General features: G+C 36.2%; 1 protein-coding gene across 4 annotated transcripts in view; it reads right to left on the reverse strand.

Moving 5' to 3' along the window:
* Positions 1 to 25,439, reverse strand: part of nudcd1 (NudC domain containing 1) — a 117,844-nt gene that overhangs the window by 72,484 nt on the left and 19,921 nt on the right. For all 4 annotated transcript variants that reach the window (XM_051955520.1, XM_051955519.1, XM_051955517.1 and 1 more), the window contains exons 6-8: positions 13,196 to 13,403; positions 2,708 to 2,852; positions 728 to 853 (exon numbers count right to left, since the gene is read on the reverse strand). In XM_051955520.1, coding sequence (XP_051811480.1) covers positions 728 to 853; positions 2,708 to 2,852; positions 13,196 to 13,403 — 479 coding nt within the window. The remainder of the gene's footprint in view (positions 1 to 727; positions 854 to 2,707; positions 2,853 to 13,195; positions 13,404 to 25,439) is intronic.

Below are 25,439 nucleotides of genomic sequence, written 5' to 3' on the forward strand. Positions count from 1 at the left end.
GGAAAAAGTAGCCTAAACCTAGACCAAGGTAAAATGGTATCAGTAGAAAAGCTGCACACCTTCAGATTTAACCTTCAACAGAAAAGCGCCTGAAGGTTTGTACACCTTCCAAAGTGTTGACTTGGCCTTTAAAAATCCCCAGAAGAAAACTTGTTCCATTTCAACAGGTTTTTTAAGCAAAGGCGGCTTATTGATGCAGAGCGTTTTCTTTTTATTCAACGCAGAGATAGCATCAATCTCTCTAAACACAATGGCTCATAAAGAGTAAAGAGCTGATCTGTGACTCAGCTACGACCTGCACAACAATACAAAAAAAATGGACATCAGACAGCAAATCTGTCCTTTGGGAGATCTGACCTCTTCCTCGAAACGCCTGCTGCTCCTCTGTGACGATATTCTTTGTGAAAAATACCTGTGAGCTTCTTACTATTCTATCCACGAGGACGAGCGCTGAAGGAGGCGTCTGTTCTTTGCTACTGCGTCTTTGTGGAGATATCTGGTCGAGTGGCTTGTTTAAAGGCAGTACCAGCTCCCGCTTTCTCAGCAGGGAATAAAAAACCGTGGCCTCATCAAGGCGGCGAGCATCAGGTGGCCCGACTGTGCACTTGAGGTTAATGAGGGATGGAAAGAAGCGACAGAAACGTCTGAAGATGTCAAATAGGAGGGCTCGGACCTGAATGCTGGAGAATCAGAGTGTTTACCAGTGAAGGAGAGGGGAGTTACTCACCACCTGAGTGGGCTTGAGTGATGCTTCATCAAAGTGTGTGAGGCTGGAGCTGTCTTCTGGAAACCCATCACAGTCCTCCAGCTCCTGAGAGTTACAAGGAGGCTTGTCCCTGTCGGCGTTTCCATTCTGGACAGGAAGGAGGAGAATCATGACAGGATGTGGTTATGCTCATGTTGCATTTATTAACATGGAAAAGGCCTCATTTGCAACGAGTGGCCCCAGGTGATTCTAACGAAGGGCGAGTGTGGAGAGGAGGAAGAGGCTCTGGAAACGATGAGTTCAGCTCGTCGGGAGGAAGTGGGCTCAGAACAGCTGGAGAGGGAAGAGGCTGAGATGAGGGAGGTCTCAGAGGAGAGGAGGTGACTCCAAAAAGAAATCCATGAGAGGTCACGAGAAAACCTCCAACCCAGGCCAGAGTAAAAAACAATCTTAAATATTCAACTAGAAATGTAAGAGAAAATAAAAAATTTAAATATTCCTATTTGTTTAACAATAAATGTGGAAAAAACAAATGATTTTCAAAATTTAACAATAGAAATCAAACCACTAATGGCAAGTACTGATTTTTTGTTTCGTGCAAGAAAATAAATAATAATTGTCCTAATATATATAACAATAATGTAAAAAAAATACTGGAAGTAAACTTAAATATCTTACAAATTCAACAAAAAATGTAAAACAAAAAAAACTACAAGATTTTTAAAAAAATATATTTGAAATTCTACAAAAATGTAAAAAAAAAAAAAATTATATATATATATATATATATATATATATATATATATCATTGGGGAAAAAATTAACAATTCCATGAAAATGTAAAAAAAAAATTATCAGAAAAAATATCTCAAATAAAATACACAATAAATAAACTATATAAACTAAAGTAAACACTATTGCCTGGATATAGAAACAATCTTAAATATTCAACAATAAACAGAAAAAATGCACAATTGACAAGGAGTGAAAACCATAATATAAATATGTTTTTACTTAAAAAATGATATATACTGTATATTAAGAAGTCGACAAAAAAATAAAATATTATTAATATAAACAATATTTAAAATTTACCAAAAATGCAAAAAAGGAATTATTAGGGGAAAAAATCTTAACAATTCAATACAAATGTAAAAAAAATTAAATAAAATACTGCCAATAAAAAAATGTCTTATTGGCAGGGAAGAAAATAATAAGACATGTATTTCTTAATTATTTTTAAAAAGTGAGTATTAGGAAGACATAAAAATTTAAATACTTGTTAAAAATAAATAAACAATATTGAAAGAACAATATTATCTTAAATATTCAACAATAAATGTAAAAATGCAGCATTGGAAAGAAATTAAACTAATTCTAATTACTTACAACAAATGTGAAAAACATTAAGGAAATTCATTATCGTCAAGTACTGCTGTTTTGTTAATGCAAGAAAATAAAAATAATAATTGTAACAAAAATGTAAAAAAAAAGAATATATCATTGGATATTATTTAATATCTTAAATATTCTACAGAAAATGTTATATTATCAGAAAAAATCTGTAAAATGTAACAAAACTATAACAGAAAAAATGGAGGAAACAATCTTAACAATTCAACAAAAATTTGAAAAAAACAAACAAAAAAACATTACTGCCTAGACACAGAAATGACCTAAATTATTCAGCAATAATAATAAAAAATGCACTATTGGCAAGAACCAAAAACCATAAAATATATACTTTTAAAAAAGTTTTTAAAAAGTATTGGAAAGAAGAGAATATTATCTGAAACATTCTTTTATAAAAGTAAAAATCTAAAAAAAAGGGAAAAGGGCTAAAATGTGAATTAAAAAGATGCAAAAAAATTGTTTAAAAATGCTTTGGCGAGAATTGAAAATGATCCTACATATCGAACAGAAATGTAAGAATAAAAGATCAGAGATTTTCCTTCATGTTGAGCCCTGCAGCTTTCAGATAAAATGAATTAATAGTCTCACCAGGTCTTCGGAGGTCAGGTGTGTCAGTCTCTCGTGGATGAGGGCGGCTTGTTCATCACTCATCACATATTCTCCTCTCCTGTCGCCCATCACCAGCTCCGACCACAAGGGTCCCTCACTGCGCTTCTGAAGGGTCACCTCCAGGCTGAGGACAGAAAACACAACAACAAATAAACCCATCGACCTCCTCAGCCACAGAGACGATGATGAATCACTCATATATATGGAAATAATAAAGCTGAAGTAGCAAACAGAAAGACTGCAGCTCTGTCTGTTTTCTTAAACGACTCAACGCTTCAAGCCAACTAAACCTAAAGAAAAATGTAAAATATATCCAGTATTGGAAAAAAATCTTAAAAATTCTACAAAAATGTAAAAATGCTATTAGAAAAAAATACCAAATATCTCTAAAATGTGAAAGAAAATTCAAAAACAGTATTACAAAAAATAAAAATTCTTTAAATTCAACCAAAATGTGAAAATGCTATTAGAAAAAACACAAAATATCTTTCAAATTCAACAAAAATGTAAAAATAAAATTAGAAGAAATACCAAATATCCTTAAAATTAACAAAAAATAAATAAAATACTGTTAGAAAAAACACTAAATATATTTAAAATGACAAAAAATTTAAAAAGTACTACTAGAAAAATTTAAAATATCTATAAAATTCAACAAAAATGTAAAAATAAAATTAGAATATATATATATATATATATATATATATCTTAAAATTTCGAAAAAATTTAAAAATATTACAAAAATTACCAAATATCTTTATACTCTTCCAATATATTTTGAAATTACTATTACAAAAAAATTTAATGAAATCTTTAATACTGAAAAAAAAATGTAAAAACAGGATTAGAAAAAATATTATAAAAAATTTAAAAAACAGTAGAAAATATAAAAAATATTTGAAAAATTTAACAAAAAATTAAAAAATACTATTAGTTTTGATCAATAAGCAATAAATGCTCTATTGGCAAGAAATGAAAATCCCAATATATATTTTAAAAAACAAAATAAATAAACTACTGGAAGAAATAAAAATAAAAATACCTATTTTTAAAAAAAAAGTTATAAAAAAATAAAAATAAAAGCACATTATCTGAAATATTCTTTTAGAAATGGAATATATATAAAATTTGAAAAAAATCTTACAAATTTAAAAAAAAATCAAAAATCCTATTAGATTTTTTTTAATTCAATAAACATTTAAATATATATATTTTATTGGGAAAAGAACCTTAAAACATCAACCGAAACATTGAAAAATACTAATAGAAAAACAAATCTCTAAAATTCAATAAAAATTTAAAAAACAATCCTACTGTCTAGACACAGAAATGATCTTAAATATTCAACTTGTGGACGTCCTCAGCTGCACAGACGATGCATCAGTCAAATACATGGAAACAATAAATCTGAAGCAGCACAGTGACAGAAAGGCCGCATTTTGGTCGGTTTTCTTCAATTACTCAACGCTTCAAACCAACTAAAGCTAAAAGATCTGATCCCACTATTTCAGAAAGCACCTGAGAGCCTGATTTCATATAAACTTAGGATGAGAGCGAAGCAGTCAGACAGAAAACGTCCAATCAGGAGCAGCTTAGCTAAAACTGCAGCGCTGATGATGAAGGTCACATCAGGACCTGGAGGGTTATTCAGACCGGCAGAGCTGCAGACGATCAGGTTTCACTCAAATGATGCTCCTCAGGAGGCGATGAGGAGCGTCTGAAGCCGCGTTGCAGAATAAATGAAGGAGGAAAACACCGAAAAGCTTCCATTTTACCATCAGGAGACGCCGAAATGACATTTTCTGCAAGAACGGCCTCGACACAAAATGTTCATTAGCCAAGAGTTACGTTATGATTAATCAAAATAACTCCAGCATCATGCAGGTTTTAATTAAAAGATGCAGATTTCAATCATTTTTAGGTTTGTTTTGATTAGAGCTGCGACAAAAACCTGCTCAACTTAAGATTCAGTGTCTCTGATGTGATAATTTGCTTTTTGTGGGAATATTTTTACATTTTTACAATCAAACAAACACCCATGTCGGACCTAAAGTGCCAAGTACCATCACATGTAGCACAAAAACAAGGGATTCATATTAAAAACTCCAATAAATGGGCCACAATTAGCAGTAAAATAGTAAAATGCACCTTGGAGAGGGAAAAGGGCGCAAAAATAAATCAGAAAATAGACTCACTGGACTGCCAGAATATCAGTCAGTATGCAGGATGAGACACAGTTCAGACAAAAATAAAGATACAGCAGCAAGGCTCATAGGTTTTAGTTATATTCTTGGTCTAATCAATCTTTTGGGAATTCTCTTTGCTATAACAAATCTGCTCCATCTTGGCAGATACAGAAAACACCTCATCAGACAACTGACTGAAAAATACTGATTTTCAAATGAGTTATTTTTATTTTTTTAGCCACAACAAGCCTGCTTTAGATGGCTAAACTATTTTTAAAAACTTCTCAACAGCCTCCAGTTCAGCAGCATTTACAGGGCTGTGAAAAAGTATTTGCCCCCCCCACCACCACCACCACCACCAGAAATCTTCTGTTTTGGCAATCACTTATCGAATTCAATCTCATTAATATTAGGCAAAGATAGCCCAAGAAAACACAAAATGCAGTTTTTAGATGATACTGAAGGAAAAACACTGTCCAGTCTATCAATGACCAGTGTGAAAAAGTAATTGCCCCCTGAGCTACCAATCTACCCAATGACCCCAACCAGAGATTAGGTTCAGGCGGTAATTAGTTTTACACAGGTTTTCAGTAAATCTATAATAAATCATCATTTAAAAACTTGATTTTGTGCTTTGTGGGTTATTTCTGTGTAATATTTAATAACTAAAAATATTAAATTGACGATTTGGAACATTTCTATCGGGGGCAAAAACTTTTCATGATCCTGTAAGCTCCTTTTAGTCAAATGCTAATCAAGCACATTTTCAGAATGTAGAATGTTTTACCTTTTAAGTGACGTTTATTTCATGCATTTTGGCCTCAAAGTTCGTCCGTTAAAAGCTTTTCCATTTTGGTAAATTAATTAAGAAACTTCTATAAAATGGGCTGCATGTTGAAGTGAATATTCAGAGTTTTAGACTGTTGGTTAACCGATAAGAAAATAAGCAACTGAATGAGAAAATAACTGTAATAAACGATAACTTTTAGTCTAACACAGGGGCGTCAAACATGCGGAGCGTGGGTCAAAACTGGCCCACCAGAGGGTCCACAGGTGTAAAAATGACAGAGGAGACATGAACTGAAATTTGTAAAACTATAAATTTAAAATAATTTCTAGACCATGACAAGTTGTTTTGATCATAAAGTAAAATACTAGATCGGTCTATTGCCCATTTATGTCTCATTTTTGTAATATTTTGTCTTGTTTTATGTCTGGTTTTCATCCTTTGTCACATTTTTGTCATTTTGTTTCCTTTTTGTCTCGCTTGTGCTTTTTGTCTCATTTTTGTCATTTTGTGTGTTTGCTTTATTTACTGTTGTGTGAATGGTTTTTGTCATTTTGTTTCACACTTTTGTCAAAAAAAAATTCACTGGATTTTGGTTGATTTTTTTGTGAATGATCTTAAGAAACATTTTTAACATTTCTTTTTTCCACCAAAAAATGTTCAAAGATTTCCCAAAAATGTTGAAAATGTCAGAACATCAGAAGTTTCACTGTGAAAATATATATTTTTCCCACATTTTCAAACTTTAAACCAGGTAAATTTTGACTTGCAGGATGAAGGTTAAAGCAGGAAGGCTCTATTTTCATAGGAAAAATCTTCTAAATATGTAACTTTGATAGAAAAAGATGAGTTTTTCAGGATAAAATCAACAACCACAGAGCGACGTTAACAAATATTGGCCCTCATATTTGAATCAAATTGGAACTTTGCAGGTTTTTAGCTGCTGAAATACATTAGTTCATCATTTCTATGTGATTACTGAAGCATCCTGCTCTGAGGTTGCAGGTGTGTTTTCTGCATAATGTAATTCAGTCCGTCTATTGAGATCCACACACTTGACCAGACTGCACCGGAGAGTTCAACACGACTCAAAACGAGAGGCTGTTTACCGACTCTCAGCGTCGCACTGAATGATGCTAATGAGGATCGGCCTCCATGAATTCAAGAAAAAGCAGGAATACATCAGAATGGCATTAGAATAACATTAGCTTCCTCGTTTTATAGCAAACGTGTTAGAATATGTGTGCTTAGTTCAGAGCGAAACAACTATTTTTGCTTTATCATGTTATCTATCAGGCATTCTGGTCCAATAATTAGACGTAAATGGTGAAAAGGCTGTAATTTAATCAATATAAGCCATCGTGGAACCAGAGTTGGCTGTTAACAGGCTGGTATTTGTCATTTTAACTGTTTTTTTCCTACATAAAGGTATTTTTGATGCCACCCAAAGCAGCAAAATTAGAAAAATGTAATCTTTTGTAACCAGTTTTGTCAACTGGGGTTTCATTTACTCAAGTATAATAAACATTTAGTTTAATATATAGTTAGAAATAAAAGAAAAAGTCTTTGTCATGGTGCCCGTTGTTAGCTAAACTACCACAATGCTCTGCTTGTTAACATGAACTTCCTGTAGTCTGAGTGACACCTCCTCTGGTCTCTACAGTAGTAAACAGTAAGAGGCTCCACCTGGTGGAACAATCAGGTACTACAGCTGATCCACAATAGATTTACTGACATCATGCAGAGAATACAAGTTTTCTACATCTTTTGGAGCTTGTGGAGCCACAGTACATCCTACCATCTAACACCACATTAACCCTCTAACTCTACATCTACCCTCTAACAGCACATTTACCCTCCAACACTACCTTTCAGACAGTGCCCTACTAGAACTTTACAAGGTTCCTGAACACCTACATAACTGTAAGAAACAGCTTAGATGCAAAAAGCAGTTTTTTTCTTAATGCATTGCAGAGCTGTTCAGTTGTTATGGATATCGACTGCAGTGATTATAAAAACTTTCATTGGTTTGAAGTGTGTATTATGTAGTAAAACAGTACCAGATTGGACTCTAAATATTAAATAACTTGGACATCTTTTGATAAGCCCCAACACCCATGAACATCAGACCAATGCTGCTCTTTAACCACTAATCAGAATCCACTAAATTATTACATTTACAAAAGACGCTCGTCTAGAACACTGAAGGAATTGAACTGAAACTCAAAACAAACCTTACTGCTATCTTACCCTAAAGGGAAATGAGTGTAGAATTGTAATTTAGAGTTGTGCATTTGTCTTATTGTAATACCGATTCTGTAACTGGACTTAAACAACCTTCTTCTTATTAAAAACCCAATAACCCTCAAACGTGGTTGTTTTTACAACTTACATTAAAGGACAGGAACACTGTAAGAAGTTTGACTTGTTAATCCCAAACTTCACAGAACTAGACAACAATGCAGACCAGAACACAGCGATACGAGCAGAGGGATGCATAATTAAAACATCACTGAATCTAACAATTATCTTGACAACCTATTATGCATAGAGGGAACACACACATAACCATGCACATCTGCTGTTTTTTCTTCTTTTTTGGCCATACTCTTTCTCTCTTCATCCTCATATTTATTTTTATCCCCCGCCTCCACGAAATGGAAAAGGGGGATATAGGTTTGGCCTCCGTCCGTCCGTCCGTCCGTCCGTCTGAGATGAAGGGGACAGCTTTTCTCAGAAACTATTACAGCTAGGATTACGAAATTTAGTGTGTAGCTTCACACCATGGACACCTTGATCAAGTTCGAAAATGAGACCTGTGCGATAATATTTAACAGAGTTATGGCCCTTGATCACTATTTTGGATGTAGACTCATAGACATCACATGTGGCAGGGGATATGGATGACCATGTCGTCTTGTTTCACTTGCAGGCTGTAGCTTCAATCTCGTGGTCCTTCACGTGCCGGCCTCATTTTTCCATTTTGCCTCTGCATTGTGCTGCAGGATGTTATAAAACAGGTCCATATTAGGATGGAAAACATACAAAAGACAGCTTCTTAATTCACTTCCGGACATGGGAAAGCAGCAAAGTGCTTCAGCCGTCTGTTGGTGAGTAAAACCTGCTGGTGTGGAAAGAGCAATGAAAAAAAAAAGGACTTTCATTTTCTGCAATCACATTCAACTGTTAGATTTTCATCTAAATCGTGTGTTTTGCTTGGTTGCTATAATGCCCTTTGTGTATCTGGGAAAACTCTGGAGGAAGGTGTGAGACATTCACTGTGTAAAATGTCATCTGGATATTTGCAGCAAACACAAAGAGGATCGATGGTGGATAAGCAGGCCTGAGCTTAAAGAAATAAAAGGACGGATGCTCACGTCCACGTCCGTCCAAAACACGGTATTTTTAGATTGGAGCCTTCAGCATTATCAAGGCCCATCAGCAAACTAACAGACAGACTATGTAACATGTTTTCACAGTGAATGGAGCATTGGAGAACTCGTATTGAAGAAGCAGGAGGCAGAGATGGAGACGTACAAAAGCTCTTAAAGGGGAGGATATGACTCAACTCACACCGGATCAATGGATCTTGTGAAAGGCTCGCAGGACCCTCTGCTTTATCATACATTAATGTTTTGCAGCATTGAATTACGGCGGATGTAGTCGAGGTTTGGCTGAAAGAGATGTTCCACGACCGTGAGAAAAGCTATATTTCTGCTCTTCAGACAGCTGGAGCACCAACATCCTCAGTTTAATAGAAATCCTCTTTCAGAAATGAACTCTTCTCCCTTATGGCATCCGAAGGTGTTGGCTTCATTTCTGAATTAACACCCAACAGCAAAACGACGTTTTCAAACCAAGTCTGAATGTGTACCGTCACATGAACCAACCACATAATCCACAAACTTCAAGCTATGAGAAGATATTCAGAAAATGTTTTTTGCACATTTTGGCATTAATATTGGTCCAAAACCATCACTGAGAGAAAAAATGAGTTTGCACACACAGAAATGCTGCCCTAGTGGATCCCAGGTTGTCTTAAACTCTTTAGTTCTGGTCGAAGGTCATTAAGCACTACAGAAGACTTTTCATGGTGCCCCTTTACTATTTAACAACCCACAATGCTCTGTGCCTGCCAAAATGAACTTCCTGTAGTCTGACTGATGCCTGCAAGACCAGGCTCCAGTTGAGCCTGAGGTTCTGTCTTCTGTGGTTGAAGAAGTGCCCCCAGTCATAGCTCCAGCTGTTGAACCGACGCCTCAATATGACCTGCTTCCACCTCCACCTCCTTCAGAGCCAGTTGCCTCGCCTCCACCTCCTCCAGAGCCAGCTGTAGCGCCACCTCCTGCTCCAGAGCTCTCTTTTGAGGAATCCCCCCAACCCTGTGGGGCTGGCTTTTGTTCCCACTGATGCACCTGATGTAAATTGGTTGTCCCACCTTTTTGCACAATTCAGCTCCAAAATTGGTTCAAAAACATCAGAGAGAGAAAAAAAACGAGCTTGTACACACAAAGATGATGCCCTAGTGGATCCTGGGCTGTCTTAAGCTCTTTAGTTCTGGTCGAAAGTCATTAAGCATCCAAGAAGTCTTTGACATGGTGCCTTTTGCTAGCTAAACTTCCACAATGCTCTGTGTTTGCCAACATGAACTGCTTGTAGTCTGAGTGACGCCTCCTCACTTCTCTACTGTATCAAACATTAAGAGGTTCCATTTGGTGGAACAACCAGGTGCTACCGCTGATCTACAAACATATGTCTCCTGGTCAGAGGTCATTAAGCACCACAGAAGTCTGTCATGGTGCCCATTGCTAGCTAAACCCCCACAATGCTCTCTGGCATCTGAATGTGTCGGCTTCATTTCTGAATAAACCCAAAACAGCAAAATGACTTTTTCAAACCTTTCAACACAATTGAAGTCTGAACTTGCGCTGTCAAATGAATCAGCCACATAATCTACAAACTTCAATTTATGAGAAGCCACAATAAAAAACCGTCTTCCACATTTTGGCACCAACATTTGTCCAAAAACATCACAGAAAGAAAAAAATTGAGTTTGCATTTTTCTTGTTCACTTTACTCTGCAATCTTAGATCCACTACAAACTCAAATGTCTATAAAAATTAACTTTACTGCAACAAAAAAAGCAAGTTATTTTTCCTGAAAATGTACAACAATTTTAAATATAGTCTAGTGGTCTCCTTTATTTTTCTTGATTTTTCCTCCAGCTACTTGGCCACAGGTCTTAACTGACCATCTTGGCTTTCCTGACTAAAAATAGCCCCACAAGATCAACAGCTCTCTGCAGAAAACAGCCCAACTTGGTCTCTGATTTGGAGACACTTTGTCCTATTTTCCTTTTTTCCCGGCAAGGTGCCTCATTCCCAGCGGTGGTGATTTAATAAACGATACTTCTTGAATCACTCCGGGCCCAGCGGCTCGTTACCTCGCAGCAATTTGCCTTGAGAGGCTCAGCAGGAGCTGCCGACCCTGACGAGGCCGGAGACGCCGATCTGTTGATCAGTGTCGAAAAAAATCCCACATAATGTGATTCAGTGCTGCGGAGAAAAGAAATGACGGAGATGTACTCTCCTCTGTCGGTGCATTCTCTCTCTCACTCTGCTTCTGGGTTGTTTTCACAACGTTCAAAGCATTTTCCATTTCCACCTTCTCAAGGCCTGAATTTCTTTACAGACGGAGAATATTTTCCACCACAGGAACAGCACATGAAGCTGGACATGGAAGCAGAGAGTAGGAGTACTAAGACTGAAAACTGGTTTTATTTTAGCAGAAGATTCCAAAAAGTAGTCCAGGCTAAGCGTATATATCTGTACATCCAAGCTTTTAGCATGTTTAGGCCTTTAAATCTATTAAATCCCTTCATTGGAGCTTGAATCTCGAACATAATATTTCACACATTCATGAAAAGCAGGTCTATTCTGAGATTCATGGGCTGCAGGTTATTTATGTGATGCAGAAAACACTGAGATTTCGGCAGAATGTTCGGAACACTGCATGCACGAGACCCCATGATATGGCACTTTAAACATCCAGAGCTGCATTACAGGTGTTTTTGAGACCATTTGTGATTTTACTATGGAGCTCAAACTGGAGCAAACAGCAAACATTGCATTTTATGTCAGGCAGCAGCTAAAAAAAAAACAATTAAAACTAACGAAAAGACTCTTTTAATTGCAAAAATATCAAGATTTCACTGCTTCTAGTTCTTTAACAGTGACTAATTACTGCTTTTCTGTGTAATAAATTACCAGTTTGGAATGAATTACATCATGCAAGATGTGCTTGGAACCAAAAACTAAAAATTCAGTTAAGAAAACAATATAAAGATGAACTGATGATAATAACAAAAAACCTATCATTGGTAACGTGAACAGATGTTTTTGGTACCATTCCTGATTTTACTATGGCGCTCAGACTGGAGCAAACACTGCATCCTGTGTCAGCCAGCATCTAAAAAGAAACTAAAAAACTCATTTAATGTTCTTTTTACACAAAACTGCCAAGATATCACTGGTTCTAGTTACTGACATGTGACTAAATGCTGCTTTTCTTTGTTTTAAATTACCTGTTTGGAATAAATTGCATTATGTGACACATGATCTGCAATTGAAAATTAAAAATTCAGTAAACTAAACGCTACAGAGACTAATGGATGATAAAAAAAACAAACATTGGTAGTATTTCTGATGTTTTTGGTGCCATTTCTGATTTCACTGTGGAGTTCAAACTGGAGCAAACATTGGATTCTATGTCAGTCAGCAGCTAAAAGCAACTTAAAAATGCAATTAAAGGTTCTTTTATGCAAAAAAAAAGCAAAGATTTCACTGGCGCGAGCTTTTCAAATGTGACTAGAAACTGCTTTTCTCAGTTACAAATAACCAATTTGGACTTTTGGTAAGCATGAGATTCGGAATTAAAAACCAAAATTTAGTTTTTCTAAAGATGAATTGACAATGACTGAAAAGAAGCCATTGATAGTTGCAACCCTGGTTTTGATTAGTGTCGTTAAGTTGTGGAGCTACACCCCATTTTGATGCAACTGATACAAATTTGTACTTTTTTGTGATCAGTACAGATTTTTTTGTGACATTTGTGATTTTCATTGTGGACCTCAAACTGCAACAGCAAAACATTTTGCATTTTTAACTAACTGACATTGATTTGTAGAAATCTGTTTTCACATCAAAGAATGTTTTTCTTCTTTAATTCTCATCAGCTGCAGCAGCTCGGGGAGCAGAGTATCACTGCACAAGGACACGACTTCAACGGGGATGCTGGCCAAATTGAAAAGAGTTATTGATTGTTTTGGGTGCAGTCTTTGAACTTTTTTAAGTATCTTGTCTGTGGGATCTTTTGTTCTGACACAGGACAGCTAAATATAAAAGTGAATACACAGATACGACTTCAGGTTGAAACTGTTCCTACATAAGTAATGCAAATCAAAAAACAACTCAGACACAACAACAGATTTCAAACCTTTTGTCGTTTTTGATGATCCAGGCGCTGGCCTCGGGGTCTACAGATGCAAACAGCTGGCCTTCCAGTAGAGGAGGGAAACCCTGAACTCCAATTTTCATGCTATTTGCCGTCAGTCTGAACTGAACTTCCTCCTTGGTGATTCCTTCAGGCATGCGCACGCAGACCGTGATGTCCTCGGCCGTCTGCTGCCAGAAGTAAATGGGCTCTGAGTTCAGAAAGGAGAGAAGAATTCGCGAAAGTTAATGACCAGCCAGCTGTCAGAGTCATACATAAAACATCTGACACGCTGCAGAAATTGATGGGAATTACTGCTGAATATGCAGTGGCACTGCAGATGGGAGACGGTTAAAATAAATGATCACAGCTTAAGAACCAGGTCGGGCTCACAGTGATGCTCTAAATTCTGCTGCACAATTTGGACAGGTGGAGTTTTCAGCCTTAAATGTTGTCAGGAAACATCCAGTCAGACCAAAAAGACAAATATTTATTATAATTTTCAGTTGTAAATTTATACCAAACAAGTGAAAACAAACCTCAAAAATCATGAGACAGTGCAAAATGAATACAACAAATTATCAATTTTGCCCATTATGTGTAATTTTGTGAGACAGGACTGTCTATGAAAATACAATCAATCAAATAATTAGTTGGTGGATCAACAAAAATGGACTAGCAATGATTTTATGACTAATTAAAAGTTAATTTTAAGCAAAAATACAAACACTTAACAAAATAAAACTACCATTAGACATTCATTAAAAAAAAGTGGACTGTCAGAACCAGTCAAAGCTTTGGATCAGTTACCTCACACTGATGTGATGAAAACATACATGAAAACTCAACAAATTCAGAGTGTCCCTGCATCCCCCATGAGAAAACAGCTAACAGTGTGTTCTTTCCCAACCACAATGGAAAGCTCTGAAAAATATAAACATTTATTACAGTAAAAAAACAACACTGCTACTGTAAATGATGCAAGAGATGAATGCTGATAGAAAACCGTTAATGGTGCAAGTTAAATATACACTTTGGACACACCTCCTCATTCAGTGGTGTGTTTAGGATCATTTTCCTGTTTAAAAATAAATGACGGTACAACTAAACGCAAACCGAATGCGATGGAATGTCACTGGAGGATGCTTTGGTAGCCATGCTGGTTTAGTGGTCCTTCAGTTTTCAATAAATCCTCAACAGTGTCACCAGCAAAGCTCCCCCACACCATCACACCTCCTCCTCCATGCTTCACAGTGAGAACCATCCATGTAAAGACCATCTGTCTACCTTTTCTGCGCTTCACAAAGACACAGCAGGTGGAACCAAAGATCTCACATTTGGATTTCCATTGATCTAATGTCCATGTCTGTCTCCTCAGGATCGCATCTCTGCTTTTTGCAGATGATGTGGTTCTGTTGGCTTCCTCAGACCAGGACCGGTTTGCAGGCAAGCATGAAGCGACGGGGATGTGGATCAGCACCTCCAAGTCCAAGGTCATGGTTCTCTGCTGGAAACCAATGGACTGCTCCCTCTGGGTTGAGGAGGAGTTGCTTCCTCAAGAGAAGGACTTCAAGTATCTTCAAGGATCTTGTTCACGAGTGATGGAAAAATGGAGCGTGAGATGGACAGGTGGATTGGTGTGGTGTCAGCAGTAATGTCACTGTATTCTACAATCATGGTGAAAAGGGAGTTGAGCCACAAGGCAAAGCTCTTGATTTTCTAGTCCATCTACGTTCCACCCCTCACCTATGCTCTTTTGCTCTGGGTAGTGACTGAAAGAACGAGATTGTAGGTACAAGTGGCTAAAATGAGCCTGCAACCCATACAGTAGATCCTCAGTTTACAAAGTCCTCGACCTACACCGTTTCGTGGGCACATTGCCATCTCCCATAAATTTATTCAGAAAGTCTTGCCCCATCATTCCGATATACGCTGTTTGCAACATTAAAACAAATTTCGCACAGGAACTAGTTGGCGAGTGGAGTGGACGAATACATCGTCACACGCCACTATACAAGAAAGAAGGCTTTGTTTACATTCACCGGTTGTGCACCACATACGTCACATTATGTGAGTTCTGACTTGCGGCAAAAATTGAGTTAAGTTGCACCGTTGTAAGTCGAGGAGACCCTGTTCTCTGGTTTATTTAACACTTTTTTTTCTTGACAACATAATTTCATATGCGTTCTTTCATAGTTTTGATGTCTTCAGTGAGAAGCTACAATGTAGAAAACAAATAAAATAACTAAAAACCATTGAACAGGAAGTTGCGTGTTGACTGGCAGTGCATCCTCATCAATATTTTTTATTTCTAAAATTATAAAAGCAAATATTTTTAATGAAAGTAGCAGCTCCTGTAGATGATGACAGTGTTGTATGTTAAAGTTCTGATCGACACTCGACCTCTTCCCCTACAAACATTTTTTTCACCAACATGACGCCACGTTTCCATCTCAACAGGGAACAAATCTGTTCTCACCACTGCCCACATTGTTGAGAAGCCAAGTTCTTGTCGCCTCTGACTCACAACCTCCATCGGCCTGTTTTTGATCTGTTTTTTTAATTTATTTTTCCTGCAGCTAATGACACCTGTACCAGCAGAACGCTGTAATAAGAGAGTTGTTTTCTAAAAACCAATAAACAGAGCAAATGATCCCGTCACTGGTCTGATCCGACACCGTTCTGCCGCTTGAATACAATCTTCCAGAAGGAGTCGGAGGTTGTTCCTTGATAAATATTTCTACAACAAAGTCCCTTTAAGTCAACAAAGTCCATTTCATGTGCTGCTGATCCGAAGGCAGATTCCTACATTAGGTTCTTTCAGGCTACAGTTTTTCGTCCTTCGTCTTGTGCTGCCTCGGGTCAGAGGGTTCCATCTCGCTGTAATGCTTCCATCGGGCTTTTAAAGAGGAATGAAACAAACCGACCTCGTCACTAAACGCTTCACCTCATCCCACCAACCTCAGAAACAGTGAAAATATCCAAATTTACTTTTGAAATATTTCTGCATTCAAGGCTCCAAATATTATCAGGAGAAATCAGAGAGGCAGATTGTTTTCAACCACTACAGCATGATTACATTACGATTAATAAAGTACCTGAGTATTTCTATCAAATACTACTTTGTTTTTTACTGCGGTACATTTATTGGCCAACTATGGTAACTTTTAGGATCTAGATTTCACATTAATACAAGCTTAATAAAAGTGACATGAAGGTTTAACAGGTGTTTTAATAGATTTTTTTGTTCATTTCTTTCTCTTGTACCCTTCATTCATTTATTTATTTTATTCAATCACTATTACGACTAATATTATTTTTTGCCTCGTCTTTCGGGTTCTTCCCTCTACTTTTTTTTATTCCACTTGTTCTCTTTTTCTACTTAAACGTACCATTTTTGGTTCTTTTACTATTCATCTGGTGTCTTTGTATTGAATCATTTTGAAAATCTTTCCCCATCTTTAACTACATTTCTTTCTCCTTCCGTTTGGACTGAAAATCAATTCATAAACTCTGTTTTTCAAAGGTGCCATGTAAATAAAGTTATCATTGTTGCCATTATCAACCTCAAAAGTCTAAATATTGGGGTAAAGACTTTACAGTATTATTGATTATGTGATTTTACTTGAGTAATTTACATACTAGGGAATGAACCCAAAAAAATTACAATAAATACTAAATTATGTGATGTCATACATACTAAGGTTACCTATTATTATTCTTTATTATGGGCAATAACCTAACTAATGGTATGATGTAGCGAAACCCCTACAGTATTTAAAATAAAACCTCTCTGGTATTCAGAAAGACAGCTCCAGCTTCATCCTACTTTCTAAGCTAAATCAGTGGAAAAAGTGGAATTTCCATCCTCACAAGCATTACGGATTCAGGAAGCTTTACAGTGTTTAAAACCAGCCTCAAAATATGACTGAAGTCAACACAAAATTGCCACCACCAATGATTACATCTTGCTTTTACTGATTTTAGTCATTCCCTCACACTGACGTGACAAAAATATAGACGAAAATCCAACAAATCCAAAGTTTCCCTGCATCTCCCATGAGAAAGCTTTAACAGCTACCAGCTTGTTCATTCCCAACCACAATAGAGAGCTCTGAAGAATATAAACATTTGCTGCAGTAAAAAAACCACACTGCAACTGTAAATGATGCAAGATATGAAAGCTGGTAGAAAACGGGTAATGCAGTAAGTTAATATATTTACTTTACCACTCAGTGAACTGAATCAGCTGCACATTAGAGCTGTGAAACTTTAAGCTTCATTCATTTAAACACCAACATTTACTGTCACATACTGAAGGAGTCTTGGAACCTTATTTTTTCCCCCACAATAAAGTGAAATTAATAATATTTTCTCTGTGATAAATGCCAAAAGACTGATCAGTTTTCTAATCTGTGTCCGATTAGCTGCAGAAACAGCCATGGAAAACAGACATTTTCTGCCAAATGAATGCATGTACGTTCCTATGGACACACAATACAAACAGTGTCACTACTGCAGCTGTACAGCTTTGTTCAGTGGCATCAGTAATTCATCAGACTTATCCTTGGATTCTTTGCAATACAAATGATGCTGATGTGGCATTCAGTGAATCCATGTTAATTATAGCAGTCACAGTTACCAATTTTCTGCAGATCAACATTTAAAAGTTAATTTATCCGAAGATAGTTTTGCATTTTTACTTTAAGACTACTTGTTTATACGTACAACTTTTGCTTGTATTGTTTTTTTGGTGCTGAAATACTGGATGACTAATCCTGCATTTTTTTTCTTCCAGTTCGTAAAAAGAAGTTACGTTTGCAACAGAATCCAATTTAAATCAGGCTTTGATTTAGACTCAACTACCAAAAAAGAACATTGGATGATATTTTAATGAGACAGAAAAGAGAGATGAGATGAGCTGCATCGTATAAAAACCCTCTTATGGCAACAACAATGTGCCAGAACTGTCATCTTCGACACTCTGATTATCACCAAATAAGCCCGAGCACTGAAATTGGTCTAACTGTGATGTGCCAAACTAACAGACCTGCCGAGAGAAACAGACATGTTCATTATCACCTTTTGTTGTCGACTGAACCAACAAAGAAACTAATGAGCAGAGGAGAGCTGCCAAATCTCTCATTTTATTCCCTTCCTTCTTCCTACCTCAGTGAAGAGCACCTTTATTTTTCTTTCTTTGAACTTCCCAGCCAGCAAAACTATTTTCTGTCACAGCAAATTGTAGCAAAAATCATAAAGTACATCCTGTATATCATCTACTTTCCTTAAAATGGGATTGTAATTTACTAAATTAGCATCGTGTTGTATAGAAGGAGGTCTGAAACTAGCTGTTAAGACCATAAACTCATGAAAAACTACATCCAAAGTAGGATAATTTTGTCACAGACTTCCATACAATGTGGTTTCTTTTTGCCACCAGAAGAGTCGCCCCCTATTGGCTATTAGAAATAATGCAGTTCTTCTGTGTGAATTAATGCATATAAAATACAACACTAAAGATAAGTAAGGACTTTAAATTTGAAACACATTGAAAATTGTTTATTTGCTTTCATCTGAAGACTTAAATGAGATAAATTGATGCCTCTGTCATGTAGCACAAAGAGTAGAAAGAGGGTGAAACAACCAGTTGGGCTCAGTTCAAAAGTTATAAAATCCACTGTCCACCACCTAGAAATTAAATAAACATCTTCTCGTATTTTATGAGATTTTAAACTAGGAATTAAGACCACAAACTCATAAGAAAAATGTTGACTAAGGTAACAAATGAAGTCCAAAATACGGTCATTTTCTCATAGACTTCTATACAACCAGTCACCCTCTGCTGGCTGTTAGAAAGAAAGGTGTTTCCTATACTTTTTTACATATAGTTAAATTTAAATTTCATGTGAATACCCATCTACAAATGATTACTTTGATATCATTATATTTTAAAGTTCATGTTTTTTTGCATCCTAATATCTACATAATCTTTCCTCAGTATTTACTTGGACACATGTCTCTCTGTATAATCTATATATTATATAAAATAGAACTTTCAGAATGTATTGGACTAGAAAGATTAACATATATTACAAAGGGGAAACAAAAAGATTTCAACAAATTGTGGGATCCGTATTTAAATATAATAGCAAGGTAGTTAGTGATCATTCTTCATTGGGGGCAGTAGGAGGAATTTCTTCTTGGGCATTATGTTTTGCTTTCTTTAAGTAGTAAACAACAAAGGGGTGTGTGTGAATGTATGTGTGAATGAATAATTTGTTTTGATTGGATTTATTGTTGTGAATTTCATTTTTTGTTTAGAACCTCTGGTTTATTTGAATATAACCAGGTGTTTGTTTGTTTTTTGTTTTGTTTTCGTTTTTTTACAAAATGAAAAATGAATAAATATATTTTTGAAAAAAAAAAAAGATTCGTAATAAAATTTATTCTTCATCATCAGAGCATGAAATGACCTCCATGTCTCTTGCCCTCTTTTCACATTTGCTAATTGATGGTATATTTATATCTCAATTTCATTCATAATTAAATTCATAAATTCATTAGAAAAATCTTGCCTGAGGTAATAAATTAAGTCCAAAACAGGGTCATTTTCTCATAGACTTCTATACAATCTGGATTCTTTTTGCTGCAAGAGAAGTCACCCCCTGCTGGCTGTTAGAAAGAATGCAGTTTAAAAAAAAAGCTTTATATACATCTTCGATCATTTTATTTATAGTCATATTGTATTATTTTAATATTATTTTAAAGTGGATTGTTTGGTGTCCTGACCTCTGCATTTATGTTTTTATCTTAATTTTACTCACACAGTAGAATAAGTCACAATTGTAAGGATGTGTACTGGATAAGCATTGCTACCCCTTTATACTAACTGGCAGTTTACCGTTTTAGTGAATCACAAGGTCGCCAAACCATAAAGCATACCCTGCTAATCATCTATTTTATTCTAAATGGGATTATAATTTACTAAATTAACATCATTCTGTATTAAAGGAGATGTGAAACTAGCAATTAGGACCATTAACTCACAAGAAAAATGTTTACTGAAGTAACAAATGAAGCCCAAAGGAGGGTCATTTTCTCATAAACTTCTAAACAATCAGTCGCCCCCTGGTGGCTGTAAGAAAGAATGCAGTTCTTCTATACTTTTTTTATAGTGTATGTATAAAGGTAATGCATACAAAATCTAAAACTGTGCTGTAAAATGTAAAGTTTTGTGCAAATATGAATCTAAAAATGATTCATAGTCATACTGGAGTGGAGGGTTTTAGTGTCCGGTTATCTAAATAAGTTTTTCCATCCATGCATTTGGACATGAAATCTATACATTATAGAAAATATATTTAGCATAACTGCATTTCTTTTCCATCAATGCAGCATGAAGTCACCTTTTCTTCACATTTCCTCTCTCACCACTTACAGTTTTCTTTGAAGATTTCTCCCCTCTTGACATTTAATCCACTTCTTCCTCTAGGAGAGGAGAAAGGCAGGACGCTGATAAAAGGATCGGCTGAAAAGCTGCCATTATTCTGCTTCTGCACCATCAACACACATCTTGCTCTGCCTGGGTCATCTTGTGTGTTTATTTTTCTGTCCAATCTTTTGAAAGGGAGAGTAGCTGTTCGCCTGCTTGCTTACAGGCTGTGAATGTGTTTTGTGGAAAAGTTTTGGTGACATGAAAATATTTTTTTTTAGCTGCATCTTTCTGAAAGCACAGCAACCCTGAATCAAATTCCAAATTAATCTCAAACCCCAGTGATGTTGTTATACAGTCATTGTGAGTTGCATAAGAACATAAATGTACTAAAACGACATGACTGCAGCTCAATTTGTTCAGAATAAGAATCAGCTCTATTGTCAAAGTATGTAAACACATATGAGGAATTTAACACATAAATAAAACAAACTGGGTGCCTTCCAATTATATTTCAATTAAATTTGCTGACTGATGGTATTTTCATTTTTATTTTACTCTAGACTGACAGTTTTGCAATTTGTCAATCACAAAGTAGCCACAACATAAAGAAACTTGTCTATTATCATTTATTTTTCTCTATTCTATTTTAAATTTGCTTTATAATATACAAAAGTAACTTCATGCTGTATTGAAGGAGGCTTGCAACTAGCCATCAACACCATAAACCCATAAGGAAAAGGTTTACTGAGGCAATAAATCAAGTGAGAAATATTGTCATTTTCTCATAGACTTCTATGCAACTAGGCCTCTTTTTGGAACCAGAGGAGATTAGAAAGAAAGCAGTACATTTTTTGTCCCTTTTTGGTGGGTAATGCATATAAATACAAAACTAAAGCCAGTTCAATCAGTCCCTTTACAGAAAACTGCAACCAAAAAAAAGAAACTGCTTATTTGTTTTCCTCTGAAGAATTAAGAGCTAAATAGAAGTAATCAGTTAGCATAAAGACTGGAAAGAAGGAGCTTGGCTCTGCAAAAAGTTCTAAAATCCACCTTCCAGCACCAATAAAGTTGACTAATTAACATGTATTTCCACCGGGAGACGAGGTGTTTCAACTCCTAATGCTAAGCCCCTGAGCCTAAAGCCTTTTCCTTTAATGGATTAGAAATAAACTGGTGGTATTTTTTCTAATTATTCAGCAGTCATTTAACTGACGTCTAACAAATGTTATTTGTTGGGGTTTCTAAAAATGTGAGCATGTGCGGTTTTTCATACTTTTAGGTTTGTGACTGTTTGAAGCAAGGTAATTATTCAGAGATTTTCGATTAAATCAGCCCATTAGTTGTTTATGTAATATGAATATAAATGAAGAACATGGATTAATTACAGCTATAAGTCAATTCAAGTGGTGAAGACAGTTTATGCTAAAGGCGTCATTGTTCAACATGGTGTCAGTACAAACATGAATAAATGGTCTCGTATTACCAGCCCTGACAGAGACCTCAGTCTGATTGAGAATTTCTTCTCTGCCTGCTCAGGCGTTTCTATGGCGACAACTGGACGAGTCGGTTTCAACCAGCAGCTCTTAAAAGGTAATGAGAAAAGAAGGCAGTGCTGCTTAACAGAAAAACAAGCAGATGTAACCTGATGAGTCTTAACCGGAAATTTACTCATCACAGAAACGACAGATACAGTCATATCACATGGCTCATATACAGGGGGTCCTCGACTTATCTCAGAGTTTGGTTCCTACAGATCGACGTAAGTCAATTTTCGGCATAAGTCGGAATTCCAGCGACAATGTCTGGAGGAAAGTTGTGTGATCGGAAAAAACTGAGCAGAAACATGTTTGGAAGACAAAAGGTGAGGCCTTTAACCCCAAGAACACCAAACCCACCATCAAGCATGGTGGTGGCAGTATCATGCTCTGGGGCTTTGTAGAAGTGCTTTAGGACTGGTTTCAGACTGTATGTTGGACTGGTTTTGGACTTCCTTGGAACTGGTTTATGTTTGGTTTAAGTCTTGGTTCTCCTTGTTTTGGATGTGATTAAAAGTTAGTTTAGAATTTATTTGATTGTGGATCTGATCCTGGATGAGGACTGGTTTCAGACTGTCTTGGACTTTTTTCTTTTTTTTTTAGGAGTAATTGTAAGGTTTTTGATTTATTTTTTTTTAGGACTGGTTTCAGACGGTTTCTAAAGCTGGTTTAAGTTTTGGTTTAGGACTGGTTTCAGACTGTATTATAATCTTTTCTGAACATTTTTTGGACCGGTTTGGGTTTGATTTTGGTTCTGGTTTTAGATCGTTTTAGGACTGATTTCAGACTTTCTTGGGCGGGTCTTTTTTTAACCCCAAGAGCATCAAAGCTGCCATCTGTGGAACTGGAGTTTCACAAAGTAAATGGAATAATGGAGGAGGAGGATCACCTCCACGTTCTTCAGGAAAACCTAAAACCATCAGCAGAAGGTTGATCTTGGACAAAGTTTGACGTTTCAATCAGACAATGAGCCCAAACACACATAAGACGTGGTAAAGAAATGGTTCCATCAGGTTAGAATGAAGGTTCTAGACTGGTCTCCACAAAGCCCTGACTTAGACCCATCTAGAACCTGTGGACTGATGAAGAAACAAGTTAGAGTCAGAAATACAACCAGTTTAGCTGAACTAAGGAGTTGTCAAAGATAAAGCAGAAGCTTGTGGATGGAAACCAAAAGAAACTAAGGTGAAAATGGACAAAGGATGTTTTAGCATTTAGATTTAGGATTTCTGCATGTATATTTATGACCCAGCACATTTTGTCATATTTCCAGAAGACCTTTAATAAACCTAAAAAGAAACCAAAATGCAGGATTGCTTTTTGTGACAAAGATCCATGTGTTTCATTGATTCCATCATAGAAAATCAGAGTTATAGGAGTCATTTGAAACTCAACACTGCCATGATAGAAAGAGTTTTTATAAGTGGATGTAAACTTTTGTTCGTGACTGTACATGGTGGGAATCAGGCTTGTATTTCACTTAGTTCCACAGACAGCTTGGCTTTCTGGTCAGCTTCACACTGTGAGCTTAACAAGACAAAAAATAAAGACCGCACTTTTATCGCCATAAATAACATCAATGTCAAAACCTCTGCTGCTGTTTTCTCAGAGTCTGAAGCATGAGCAAGACCAATCTTTTGATGGGGCATCACGACGTTTTCTAAATTGGGTTGCACTCAGCAGAAATTCTTTTGACACTAATCGGCAGGGTCTGAAATGAAAAGTGAGGCAAAGACCAAGAGATTGCAGCTGGGCTTAAGTTCTCTGCAAAGGATCCCAAATACCAACCTCAGGGGAACATGGACTCAAATAGTACAGCATGGGCAAAGGTTCACCAAAAGAAAGGGTTGTAAAAGTACACTATACTGTAAAAAAGTAAGGTTTTTAAATGGATTTTTTAAATTTACAGTTATTTTTGCAGATTTTCCCTGTTTTTAAGTTACAGTCAATTATTGGTAAAATCACAGAAAAAAAGCCTCAACTGTCAACAATGTCTACATATTTTTTATTTTGATAAATGGTACACTGTGTGGCTGTAAAACTACTCAGTTTAATGCTATTTAAATCTCTCTGAAAAACATTATTTTACAGGAATTTTCCCACTATTTTCACAATTTCTTAAGGTATTTGTTCTGGCGTCCCAGCTGCAAGATTTTCACAGTTTTAATACATTTGTTTTTTTTACAGTGTAGTGATTGGTTTGGGTTTGTTGTGTTTCAGTCCATGAAATATCAATCAGTTCCTCCAACCTGACCTGCTTAAAATTATATGACTTTTTTTAACACCTTTAGTATATTTAATGAAATCATGCAAAATTTGATCTTCATTTGACCTTTGGTTGAAGGAAAACTTAAATAATTGTCCAAAAATTCCATTTTTTTTAATTCAGGCTTCCCTCACTGTTACAACGCAACACAATTTCACCACAAACTTTATCCTGCAAGCACACAAAGTCAGGAGCTTGCTGGGTGAAAGAGAACTAAACATGCTGTCGTATCAGGCCAAAATAAAACTCCTGATGAATGCTAACACCGCTCTGTGTCTGCTGGCAGATGGTTTAAACCCAAAACAAACTTTATGTTTCCCAGTTGTTCTGGAGCTCACAATGCACACACCTAAAACAAAAGACTGTAGCTTTGAAATGATTTATTTTCAGCCAGTTTTTGGAAGCTTTTGGTGGAATCACAGATGGTGTCTGTTTACTGCAGTTCATCATCCACTGATTGTGTTGACATAAACAGCAGCATGGCGTTAGGAGGAACTTCCTCGTTTTGATCTATGACAATGTCATGACACACCATAAAGTATCTTAGTTACTGATTACTTTTTGTGTAGGTAAGTGAGATCTTTGTGACACAAACTGGTAACTTAATTCCTGTATCTGTTAGCGGAGCTTTAAATGAATCTGACTGCAGCACCTGAAAATGAAGTCGCCAAAGTTTATAGCAGGCTTAGCAAGTGAATACCACGTGTGGATTTGGGCTTTTTACCAACTGCATGGAAAGGAAATGGAAAATGAACAAAAAATATTACACTTGTCCTCCACTCTGACCGCGACAGTATCTCGGTTTCTTTCCAAGCAGTTAATCTGGTTTCTAAAAACTGCCAAAAGGGCTTATTCAGGTTTCTCAAATCACAATACAATGTTTGCCAGTAAAGTTCTGTTTCTAATTAATCTCACTTATCTTTCTGCTTTTCTGAACCTGGTGCCATAAAAACTGATCTTGTAATTTCAGTAAAAGAGTGAAAATTAGATTCACTATTTTTTTCCAAT

This window comes from Acanthochromis polyacanthus, chromosome 11 (assembly GCF_021347895.1).
Source record: "Acanthochromis polyacanthus isolate Apoly-LR-REF ecotype Palm Island chromosome 11, KAUST_Apoly_ChrSc, whole genome shotgun sequence".
In the NCBI taxonomy this organism is placed as follows: domain Eukaryota; kingdom Metazoa; phylum Chordata; class Actinopteri; family Pomacentridae; genus Acanthochromis; species Acanthochromis polyacanthus.